The sequence below is a fragment of the Aulonocara sp. 'chitande type north' Nkhata Bay genome, linkage group LG7 (assembly GCF_057382095.1).
Source record: "Aulonocara sp. 'chitande type north' Nkhata Bay isolate Kocher_YH1m ecotype deep benthic linkage group LG7, A_spYH_male_GT1.1, whole genome shotgun sequence".
Lineage (NCBI taxonomy): Eukaryota > Metazoa > Chordata > Actinopteri > Cichliformes > Cichlidae > Aulonocara > Aulonocara sp. 'chitande type north' Nkhata Bay.
The window spans coordinates 54,319,046-54,331,034 of record NC_141350.1 but is presented as its reverse complement, the minus strand read 5'-3'; the positions used below and the strand labels follow the sequence as shown (position 1 = coordinate 54,331,034).

Genomic DNA, 11,989 nt, shown 5'->3' with positions numbered 1-11,989 from the left:
TTCACAAATCCTTTTGATTATAGTTACCAGTATAAGAGATTATATATAGAAGTCACTATTTTAGGACAATACTGGCCTGGTTCAAAAGTAACTTTTATTGCTCACCTCAATAAATAAAGTAAATGTCAATGATAACAATTTTTAGCATAATTGTACCTAGGAAAATTAAACCTTGCAGGCTGTGAAAAGAAGAAAAGGAATCAAGCAACTGATCTTCAAAGTGGAAGTAGCACAGCATGTTGGATCTGATATGCTCAAGTTATTCATCCACAGGAATAAAATATTTAGGGCCAAGCAGAATATATATCACAATGACTTGGTCATCGACAGGACTTATAGACTTTAGTGAAGTTCATGGGTCACTTCAATAACATGAGACTATGACATTTACTTAATACAGCCAACAAATTTGAATGTATGTGTCCATGTTAGTTAGTTACTCATTTATCTTTTTCTTCTTCTTCTTCTGGATGCTTCCTTAAGGGGTCACCACAGTGGATCACCTGCCTCCTTCACAACCTTTTCCTAGCATACTTTTCTGTCACACCAACCCTCTCCATGCCCTCCTTCTCTACATCAGTGAACCTCCTCCGAGGTCTTCCTTTTTTACTCCCGCCTGACAGCTCCATTTTCAACATCTCTTGTCCAGCATATCCACAATCCCTCCTCTACACACGTCCAAACCACGTCAGCCGAGTCTCTCTAACGTTTTCTCCAAACTGAGCCGTCCCTCTGATGTACTCATTTCTAAATCTGTCCATTCTGGTCACTCCCAGTGAAAATCGAAACATTTTAAATTCCACCATCTTTAAACCAAACGTCATAGCATCTCTGTACATACTGAACGACTGAAATTTGTATTTCCATTTTTTAACTTTCTCAGTGAAGCCAGGGCTTCTCAAAATATTCTATAACCACAATCAGAATACTTTATCCCTAATGAAATTATGTCGAATATTGTGCCGAGATCGCCACAGCAATAATTAAATTAGAAAGTACTGAATATTAGTATCCACTGGGTAACAGATGAAGTTAAACGTTTGAAACACAACTTAAATGCAGATAGTGTGATTGTATACATCTTCAGAATTCATTAAAAACTTTTCGAGCTATTGTGTTTAAAGACATTAATGCACCCAAGTGCAATCAAAAACATAACCTTCAAAAAATATACATGTTTGGCAATTTTGTTTTCATGAAGTCCGAATCTATATCTGTACAAAAGCATTAAAGAAGCATATATTTATGTCATTGTGTGTGTAATTGACATGACGTGTGAGGTCCGCACACACACACACACACATGTATTTATACTGTACAGTGAGGTCCACAGTCAAGATGTGAGTGAACTGCAGATTTTTACCGTTAATTCAATGGCTTTTACAAAAAAATCTACATTGACTCTTTATGGATGACACTTTGATACACTGCACCCAGAGGACAACTTTGACATCATTTTTAATATAAAGATTGTTTTTAATACTTGGATAAAAATCCTGAAGTGTAGAAGCCACAGATTTTGCCACATCCTCCCTTGAGATGCTGCCAGGCTCTTACTGCAGCTGCCTTCAGTTACTGGAAAGCATGCTATACTGCGCCGACATTTGGTGACACGCTCGGTCACTGAAGCGGCTTTGAATGGGAAAATCCTGGCTTGTGCTGCCATCCCACTAGTTTTGCAACTTGATCCTGCTGCTTGTGTCAGCAGTCACATCATCAGCAAACAGCCGCTCTGCTAGATGATGTGATCTTCTTTGGATCATGAGCTCTTCCCATCATTCTGGTACAAGTTATGTTGTTTTCATCTATCCAAAGAACAGTTTCCAGAACTGTGCTGACTCTTTTAGATGCTTTCTTACAAAATCTAATCGGACCTTCTTGTTTTCGATTGTAACCAGGTGTCTTCGGTGGTCTTTCTGGCCAGTGCATTTCTCAGTTTTAATAAAGTAACAAAAAAAATTCTGTTAGGTTTTTTGGTCTAAAGATGGCCTCCTTCACTTGTATAGGTATCTCTTTGGACCCCATATTGAGTGGGTGGGGTGGCTGTAGCTTAGGTGCTAGAGCAGGTCACCTACTGATTGGAAAGGTGGTGGTTCCATCCTTGTCTGCTCCAGTCTGCATGCCAAATATTGGGCAACATACTAACCCCAAGTAGAAGCACTTACATAGAGCATAGGAAGAAAAGTGCTTGTATGTATGAGGTAAGTTGTGTAAAGCGCTATACAAGAACCAGTCCATTTACCAAGAGTTGTCAGATACAAGTTCAACAAATGGAGTCAACTTAAACTTTTATCTGCTTAATTTGTCATTAAATAATGAGCCTCATGTGGCCATGAAGCAGTTTATCAACTATCCAATTACTTCTGAGCCTTTTGAAAATGGAGCACTGACTACAAAAAAAAGAAGTTATTAGTTACGTTGGACTTGCACTAAAAATGTCAGGCAATGCAATCAATACTTTTGTTACACCTACTCAATGTAAGCCAAAGGTCTGTACTTTAATGATACCGATTGTTTACCATCCCAGTGGATTTTAAACGGAGGCAAAATTACTCCCCAAAAACTTAACAGTACAGTCTGTTATTTATGTAGTGATCCAGTTAATCTAATCCTAGTTTTGCATTCATCCTTTTATATAAACCCACAGTATAATAAAAGAAAATGACACAAAAATCTGTGTTAAACAGCATTAGTTTATTTTCCACAGGTTACTTCAGAAACAGGTAATTATGTACAAAATCTGGAATGTTGGATAAATGCATATCAATCATCGTCATGATCATCATCTCACCGTGACCATTTAGAAAGAGTAGCTATACATTAAAACTGGTGCCTCTGAATTGCAATTTATTGCTGGTTTTACAATCGCAAGTCACTAATGCCATTATGACCTCTTTTCTAAAACTTTTTAAGGGTATTTACAGTTTGATTAGGAAGGTCTGAAATCCAAAGAAGGCTGCTAAATAAATAAAACGGGAGCGTGAGAAACAAACCAACATGGATGAAGAAAGCATGAAAACAAGCTTGATCTCCCTAGATTGTCTACAATGTCAGACTTTATTTTTTATTTTTTGCCATGATTATAAAGTGACCATTAACCATTTCCCATTAAAAGTCAGAGACAGTACAGAAAACAACCCACAAAATTAAAACAAATAAAATCAATAATCTCATCAGTGTGAAAACAAAAAACAGGTTGTGAGAAACTAAAAATGTCAGAAGCACATTATGTTGTCACTTTCCTGAAAACAAAAGTTGCCCAAACTAGACTGAATTTAAAAACTAAAATGGTACAGCTTCATTTAGATCAGCGTGATATTCTAAATATTATTTTATTAAAAGGGATAAAAATGTCGTCAATTTCCACAGTGTTGTCATTTTGGTTTGTCAGTGCCACATGAATCAAATACTTTCCCACTGTTGCCACGTACAAGAAGAGCCCAGCAGACGACTCCTAATCTAATCGGCCGTCGTGAGTCGAGGGGATGCTTCTTGTTCAAACAAGAACAAGAACATTGTTAAAATGCAATTTATATTGTACAACTCAGTGGTCACAAATGTGCGGCTGCAAATGAGGCATTCACTGTCCCAATCAGAGTCTAGTTTTTTACGCTGACGACAGTGCTTTAAAAACCACAATTTTCCTTCGGTGACGAACATTACAAATGTTTCGACCTACATTAAAACATTAGAAGACACGGTATGCTACGCAACACACGCTAAAACCTGCTCTTACACAACGCAGAGTTTTTGTTTGTTTTTTTAATCTTTTTTGAAACACTACCATATATTTATTTCCTGTGCCATTTCATTACAAAAAGATTCTTTTCACAATATAAAAAATCATGTAAAATCATCAGGGAATACTAAAAGGTTGTGTTGTTTTAAAAAAAGAAGATTTGTTTTGTGTGAATGAAAATAAAGGCTTTAAATATTGCTTCTAAGCCATTATGCTGCAAACGTACTCAGGAGGTTGTGAATATGTGAGTATTGCTTGGGTTCTGGCGTCAAAGGTCCCCCCACCACCCTGTTCAAACAGTTCAAGGTCTATGGCACTTGACAACTGGTTTCTCCTAAATCTATTCTCTGTACAGCGAAGAAAATCCCCAAAACAAAAAGGTGATTAAAACAATGGCTAAACATTTTTATAGACACACAAGGCAACCTATGGTCCATTTAAAAAAAAAAAAAAAAAAATTATAATAAAACTGCCAGATGTTGAAACCCTCTCAGCTCACTGTCGGCTAAAAATAAAAATTAAAAACATGACTCAAGTCTCTCTTAAGATACCTCCTGCTTTTCTTTACCGTCTGTCCACGGTTTCTAAACTTGCTTTGGTTAAACTAGCATAACCGCCACATCGTCCTCAGAGTCAAACAGCTCTCATGATTCGAGAAATGCACCTAAAAACAAGGAAACAACTTCGATGTATCCATCTGCAGCAATCTACCTACTAACCAAATATGAATATTTCCCAATAATCTGTGTTTTTCTGTGTTTTAAATGAAAGACTAGCAAAGCAGATTAACCAAACCCAACTATTATATGCCTTCAATTTCCTGTCCCATTATGTGATCGCATGCAGGGTGCATTTCTTCAGCTCCATTTATATTGCAGATTTCCACAATCCAATGTGGCAATGTGATATGCCCAGTTGGAGTGATGAGGTCAGGGATGAGCTGAAATAGTGAAGTGTCTGTATGATGGTGGAGATTCGCAGGTTTGTGGAAGCAAACTGTTTGATCTTGCAAGAACAAAATAAAAACGGGATGGGGGGTGGGGGGCATCTCTCCCACAAAAAAACAAAGCCAAACGCCTCCTTGATCCACATTCGTCTCTACATAGCAAGCACGTAACACTGTCCTCCAGTTAAGATCGCAAGCAGACTGGAAAATGGTTTCAACATCTTAAATAAAAAGAAAGAAAAGAAAAAAGGCAAACTGGATGGCAGAAAAGAAGGAGCTCTGCCCCCTAGTGGTCAGATTAATATCCATCTGCAGAAGTGAAATCAAACTCCTGATCCACTCATGACGAGTTTTGGGGTTTAAAAAAAAAAAAAAGATGACCTGTACAGAGACCACAGTAAGTGACGTCATATCTTCAGCTTCTTTTGTAAAAAAAAAAAAGAATATATATATATGTATATATATTCCACAGTGATGGCCTTTTGAGGACTCGGACTCGTACTTGCAGATGTTCTTCTGCCGTCTCACTTTGATCCACTACATTCAGTGGTTTTTTCCCCATTTAATCAAGGCTCCCATGATCTCTACTATAAATAGTCCCGATAGGTAGCAATGGATCAGTTTCTGAGTACAAAAATATGACAAGTCAACGTATGCTTTTCAGTTCTTCTCCCATATGTCACACTCTATTTGAGGTCAGTTTCAGTCTATGCTTGGATTCCTCTTACGATAATCAAGTCCACAGTGTTTGGAAAAGTCTTCAGAAGGGACACTGCGTTCCCGTGATCGATATTTACAAAGCTATATCCGTTTGCCTGAGGAGGGAGAAGAAAACGGTAGATTAGATTATTGGTTAATATTCCAAAGACATTAATCTCAAAACACTGATTCCTACAGACAGCAGAGTACCTGGATGATTTTATCCCCAGGCTGAAGAATTTTTGATGCCGGTCCTTCAGGTTGAACCCTTGTTACAAATATACCCTGAAATTATAACAATAAGATATACAATCTTAGAAAAGAACTGACTTCTTTGCAAGAGGGGGACAAAATATGGTATTAATTTACATTGTCATCAGGACGAAAGGGGTTTCCCCGGCCTCCGATTCCTCCTGATATACTGAAACCCAGCTCAGGATTCTTCTCCACTTTCACACGGATCTGAAACACACCCACACACTTTCATTAAGCATGATCACTCTTATGATACAATATATTGACATTAGTCGTAAAATTAAAGGAGAAAGTTTTCTCGACTTAAAGTGTCAGCTACGATAAATGTAAACGAAAGAAAGCTACTAAAATTCCGTTGGCGTGAACAAGAATATCAGGTTCTCAATGTCAGCGAACATTGAACTAATTTCAAGTGGCAGGGGAAGAACTAATGAAACCACCAGACGAGTACAGTCAGAGTCTACCATCACAGCTCAGAGGAGGTGCAGAAGTCTAGGTCACTTTCAGACCACATCAACTGCAATATGCTAAAAAGGTTAACATAGACTCTTTGAGTGTAATAACATCTGGCCTATTTAATGCAATTCAGCAGGCAGCTAGCGGTTAGCTTAGTTTACCACAAAGGATGAAGGAGAAACTAAATAAAACTGAAACGATAACCTGAGGCTCTACAGTTGGATTTTTACTGGACCGTCTCTGGTTGAGAACGCCAAGTTCAGACTTGCGGGAGTAGGAACAAGCTTAACTTGGAACAGCAGTGTAAGTTGCAAAAAAAGGGGCTGGCACAAGCTCAATATGGAATTTAGCCAGTCATCAAATCGGTCTGATATTCTTAAATGTCTGGGCCAGTCACGATGAGGCATAATGACAACACCTCAGCTAATAATAATAATAATAATAATAATAATAATAATAATAATGGATACTTTATTGATCCCCATGGGGAAATTACTTGTTTTTCTCTGCATTTGACCCATTCACTCAGTGAAGCAGTGGGCAGCCCACTAAGCAGGCGCCCGGGGAGCAGTGTGTAGGGACGGTACCTTGCTCAGGGGTACCTCAGGGTAGCCGTTAAGTGGATTCGAACCGCCGACCTTCCGATCATGGGGCGACCACTTTTACCTACTGAGCTATCCCTGCCCCATGGAAAGAGGCTTCTCTAAGAAAATACGTCATTCCTTTAAATACTGAATCGCATATTTCTTTGAGTAATAATCCATCCTTCACCTCTTGTTGGATGGGTTCAAGTGGAATTCGTGAAGGCCCCTGGGGCTGCTGGGAGACTTTGAGCATCAGGTAATCGATGAGCTGCTCTCTGGAAGGGTGACGTGCCATGGACGACTGGCTCATCGGAGGACGAGCCGAAGGACCCATCTGACCATTCATCAAAGGCACCTAAGAAATAATCACACACAATCAGCAGGTTTTATTGCTTGGAATTTCTATCCCTAATTCCCATGTAGCAAAACTATCAGTTTGGATGAATAGAAGATGCATAACATCTTGTTTACTCTAAACAAACTTGTATTTGCTAACCACAGTCTGGCGGTAGTAGACTTACTTTTCTGGCAGGGTCCAAAGTGTAGTTTTGCATCCCTTGGGGACCAAAAACATCATCCTGGATGGGAAGAAAGGAATGATTACCAACATTGCACTCAACCTCAATCCACTGAAATCGATTTGCAACCAGGGGTTAAAGTGGAGATTTGGCAAAAGTGGAAACCCTAAGATTGGGTGCAGCAGCCGTGCAGCATGGTAGAAAGACTTACTTTAGCTCTGTGAGCTCCAGCTGATTTCTTTGTGTGTACACACTGATCAACTGGATCAAAATTATGATTTTAGAAAATGACAAGTAAAATTCCAATTTTTAGCTTATAAAATTTCACTTGCTGAGCAGTCCTTACCTTTGAAAATAATATTTCATCTTCCTCTCTTGTCCACACTAGCATGCCGCCCCCCCCCCAGCCCGTCCATTTATGCACACTCTTCTTCTACATGACTTACTAGACGCTAAAGTACCTTGGCCACAACTTTACATCTGCACCCTGAACACATCACAAGGATGGGAAGAAAAAAGGATGTGTCGAAGGTGTAGGAGGGATGTCATTGTTTTCTTCTTGAGCAAGTATCTCCATGCAGTCAGCTGGAAGGACATGGCTATTGGATTTAAGGTGCTGGGACACCATTAGGGACTTTCCCACTTTAACCCCATTTGCAATCAAGGATAACAAAAAACATCGATTACTGAGACTCTGGGATCACACAAGCTGTTGATTTAGACGACACCACAGAGCGATCAACACACCAACTAAGACACGAAAAACTGAGATTAAAGTCTGCATAGCTTCTATTTAAACACCAAGCAGAATATAATTTGGAACATTAGCCACCAGGAGATGAGATGAATCTTGAATGTTAAGCAGTAAAGTGGTTACACAACACTCTCAGACAGCTTTAGTTTTGCCTCTACAGATCTAATACCCCCTTTCTAAATCATTTAGACACACACATTGACTACTTACCTTCCACAAACATAGCTTTCATCCCCCCACACACACACCGTGAGAGGTTATGAAGCGATTCTGAAGTGATCAAAAGTTTGGATTGAAGAAGGTGGCAGACGAGCAAAAGCAGCATTTGAAGTGCAATTAAAGGAGAAGAAAATGAATGGTTTGTGAAATGCAAGAGCAACAAGGAAGACAGATGACGCACGGCGATATTGATTCTGATGTACAAGAGCCTGGTAGGTTTAAAAGGAGCTGCTTTGTACCATACTTAATATTCATGAATAAATGAAAGTAGACTTTTCTTAGAGAGAACAAAACAAAGTTTGTTTTCATGTTGTCCGATATTTTTTTCCTCACACAGCCTCTAAATTTTGTTAGGAAGCAGTTTCACCTTTGATTACTTCCAAATAATTTTTATCAAAATTCAGTATGAAATTATACTAATCTCATTCTACCACAGATGTAGTAAAGTTTCTAAATGAGAAACCAAGTAAACCAACTAATGATGGTACAAATAAAGAAGGAGACCCCTTTTAAACAGCTCTACTTGTATTTAACCACAAAAAACAACACAAAAACCAGAATTCATCCATGTTTCACTCTGATATTTTAGGCACTAACAGAGATCATGGTCATGAAAATCATATGTTGGGAATGATATTTTCCCTTGCCTATAAAAGGACAAGTGAAACATGGCTTCCGAGCATCTGTGATCACTTCAACATTGGCGAGAGAAGGAAACAGACATTTCCTTCTCTTGTAAAGGATGTGAAACTTGCAGGAACTGGATACCCTGGCTTTAGTATGAGCTGCAGGAGCGATCTACGAGTTGACAGTACTCACACAGAAGCCCAGAGCTCCGTAGGGCTGTCCGTCCCTGACACTAAAGACCAGGGACCCTTGGCTGGCATGCATATCCCTACAGCTGCCGTAGTGAGACCAGCTCAGCGGAGCGTTATTGGAATTATAGGAGCGAGACAGCGCGTTCTGATGACACGGAACATCCAGCACCAACAAGTCAGTGGTGGCCATGCAATGCACCAAATGAGTGATGACATAATAAAAAACACAACAAAGAGGTTTAAAGCATATACAGACAAACATGCAGTGAATCACGTATAGTTTGCATATAGCTGGGTTAGTAGGCTACACCTAAATAGCTGATTCACACAAACATTTAGGTTTTGGTTTGTTTCAGCAGGTTTTGAGGTGACTCAAAGTAGGGATGGGCTCTTTATGGTGATGGTGGTTGCTTTCATTTATGTATTCTTTGCCTCTATTTGACACTACAGTCTTAAATTCTGTTTGCATTCAGAAGCACCAACAAAAACCAAAACTATGTGCAGAGTGAGATCCTGTTGTTTAAAGTGTCTTCCACCTAAAGAATATTAGGAGTTCATTTGTGGTCATGTTATGCTGGTGGGCTTTTATGGATGAAAACACACACACACACACACACACACACACACACACACACACACACACACACACACACACACACACAAGTTCTTTTTTCATAATAAAACTCTTTACCTTTTCCATCTTCTTGGCCTCGATGTGCCGCATCACCTGGTCTCTCCAGTCTACTGGAACCCTCCCTGCTCCCATTCCTCCCTGCATCTGTCCTGGCCCGTCGAGGAGTGAGTGCTCAGACTTCACCCTGGTGTTGGGCCTCTTGCTGGGGCTGCTGTGCTGGTAATTAAAATCGCTAACAGACATGGTCCGTTCTGGAAGCTCATGGGCCGGTGGCCTGCTGCTGTGAGGCCTGGAAGCTCCGGGTACATCGATGCTGTAAGTGCGAGCTGAGAGGGGCCTCTGCATGGCGTGACTCATTGCTAGTGGCCCTCTGGCGAGGGTGTGAATGTCCCTGTATGTCATGTAGTCTCCTTCGGACAACTGCATACGCCTTGGCTCAGACATGGAAGCTGTGGAGCTAGTGCTGCCTTGCCTCTGCAGGGTGCTGCTTCTAGGCTGGCCTGCAGCAGAATGAAGTCTCTCCATAGCCCACATCTCCCCAGAAGGTTTGGAAGCCATCGCAGGGCCTCTCTGCTGGGGCTGCAGAGGGTAAGGAGGCGCCTGATTACGGTTTGAGTAATTTGTGTTGGCTAGTGAGTGTGGAGGAGGAGCAGGATGGTAGCCTTGTTGCTCTGAAGCCATGGCTGTCCTCTGCCCCCAGAGACCCTCTTTAGACATGTCACTGTTTGTGTATTGTATGTTGTACTGAGGAGGAGGGGTTCCCATGGCCATGCTGGAGGAGACTGGATGTCTGCTTGTGTTGGCAGGAAGCTTAGAAGAGGAGAGCAGGTCTGAAGAGGACGCAGAGGAGTTGGGGTAGACCAGGAGAGTCTGATCATTGAGCAACTGGCCGGCTGACTTGCTCCTGACTATGCTCTGGCCCTGAGCTCCTGGCCCTGGCCCGGCCCCTGCCACCCTAGTCCCCACTGAGTCATCATCTCCATCAAAGGAGTACAACCTCATGGCCCCTGTTTCTATGTTGCTGATGCTGTGAGACTTCAACACCTGCGGGGGATGGCACCTTTTCTCTGGAGACAGTTCCTCAGTGCTGTGAGATAGAGACATGTCACTGCAGGCTGTCACGCCTGTCGAGGCCACGTGCACAGCAGCTGTTTCTCCTCTCATCCCTAGGCTTTTATTCCCCAGACTATCGTTGCAGTCACCTGCCTGTCGATTTCCATTCTGTAAATGATCCATGTTATCGTAACCCTCTTTGCTGTCCACTTCCTCCTGAGCTAACGAACCATTCTTGCCTTTATCCAGCTCATCCAGCTGAACCATGTTGTCAGTTGGCAGCTTGGTCACATTCATATTAATCTGGTCCCACTTGGTGTACGTGTCTCCCATACCATTGTTTATTTCCTTCTCAATGAAGGCCAGTCTGGCTTCCATGGACAGGTCGTAGTCTCCCATTTTCTCTGGTGGTGCCTGCTGGGTTTTTAAGAGGGCCTGGAGGGACGTTTCAGAGCCATTGCCATTATGGAGGAGAGGGGTGGTATCTTTAGGCTGGTTCATATTCTCATCTTCTTGCCTGAAATGAGGACAAATACTGAAATAGTAAAATAAGAGCAGGAGGAGCACTCCCCTCTTTAGTGTATATTACCATACGGAAAAGCACTAACCGGCTTTTTGGTAGGAAAGGCATCTTTGCCTCTCTCTCAGGTGTGCACAAAGAGTTGTCCTGGCTGCTGTCTGTGGTCAGAGACACAGAGTCTGACATGCGTGATGGAGATGAGCAGTTACTGTTGTTCTGGTTACTGTTAGCCACGGTGTCATCCAGCAAAGAATCTGCATCTTTCCCATCATCTGTTAATCAGAAATTACTGTCAGTGTTCTGCATCCAGACATTTCAATTTTCACTTTAGATCCTTCATAGTTACCTTTTTTATCCTTACTTAGAGTCACTACTTTAGGCTGGTTGATGGAAATCTCAATAAGAGGGGGTCTGAGCTCTGCAATCTTCATCTCGTCTTCTTCATCTGACAGCTCCTCAGAATCCTAAAGACAGAGGAAGCACTTTGTACTTCTTGTTTGTGTAACTGTGAGAAGTCCTAAAAATCTGAAGTACTGAATTATTTGGATTACCTCTAGTGTGTCCTCGTGGTTCATCATCGAGTCCTCTGAAGACTTGAGGGGGATTTTCTGGGAGCTGTAAGACTCAGAAGTGTCCTTTGCTTCGGGTGCAGAGAGATTTTGGCCACACACGTCGGCAGACACTTGGGCCTCCATGTTTGACGCTACACCATTGGGACAGGGGGCTTCAATCACCTGCACAAAAACAGTCCAGGTGATTAGTTATGCATTAAAACCTTATGGAGAGGTTAAAAA

At 41.3% G+C, this 11,989-nt stretch overlaps 1 protein-coding gene across 6 annotated transcripts in view; it reads right to left on the bottom strand.

Moving 5' to 3' along the window:
* Positions 1-3,038: 3,038 nt before the first annotated feature.
* The window catches only part of erbin (erbb2 interacting protein), a 50,515-nt gene continuing 41,564 nt past the window's right edge, over positions 3,039-11,989 (bottom strand). For 2 of the 6 annotated variants that reach the window (XM_086301364.1, XM_086301365.1), the window contains exons 17-26: positions 11,747-11,929; positions 11,542-11,659; positions 11,284-11,467; positions 9,680-11,192; positions 8,990-9,133; positions 7,201-7,257; positions 6,867-7,034; positions 5,754-5,846; positions 5,595-5,669; positions 3,039-5,500 (exon numbers count right to left, since the gene is read on the bottom strand). In XM_086301364.1, coding sequence (XP_086157490.1) covers positions 5,393-5,500; positions 5,595-5,669; positions 5,754-5,846; positions 6,867-7,034; positions 7,201-7,257; positions 8,990-9,133; positions 9,680-11,192; positions 11,284-11,467; positions 11,542-11,659; positions 11,747-11,929 — 2,643 coding nt within the window. In that variant the 3' untranslated portion in view covers positions 3,039-5,392. Of the gene's footprint in view, positions 5,501-5,594; positions 5,670-5,753; positions 5,847-6,866; positions 7,035-7,200; positions 8,222-8,989; positions 9,134-9,679; positions 11,193-11,283; positions 11,468-11,541; positions 11,660-11,746; positions 11,930-11,989 lie in introns of those variants that run through there. The other 4 variants (XM_086301366.1, XM_086301367.1, XR_015130433.1 and 1 more) reach the window with 4 other exon arrangements.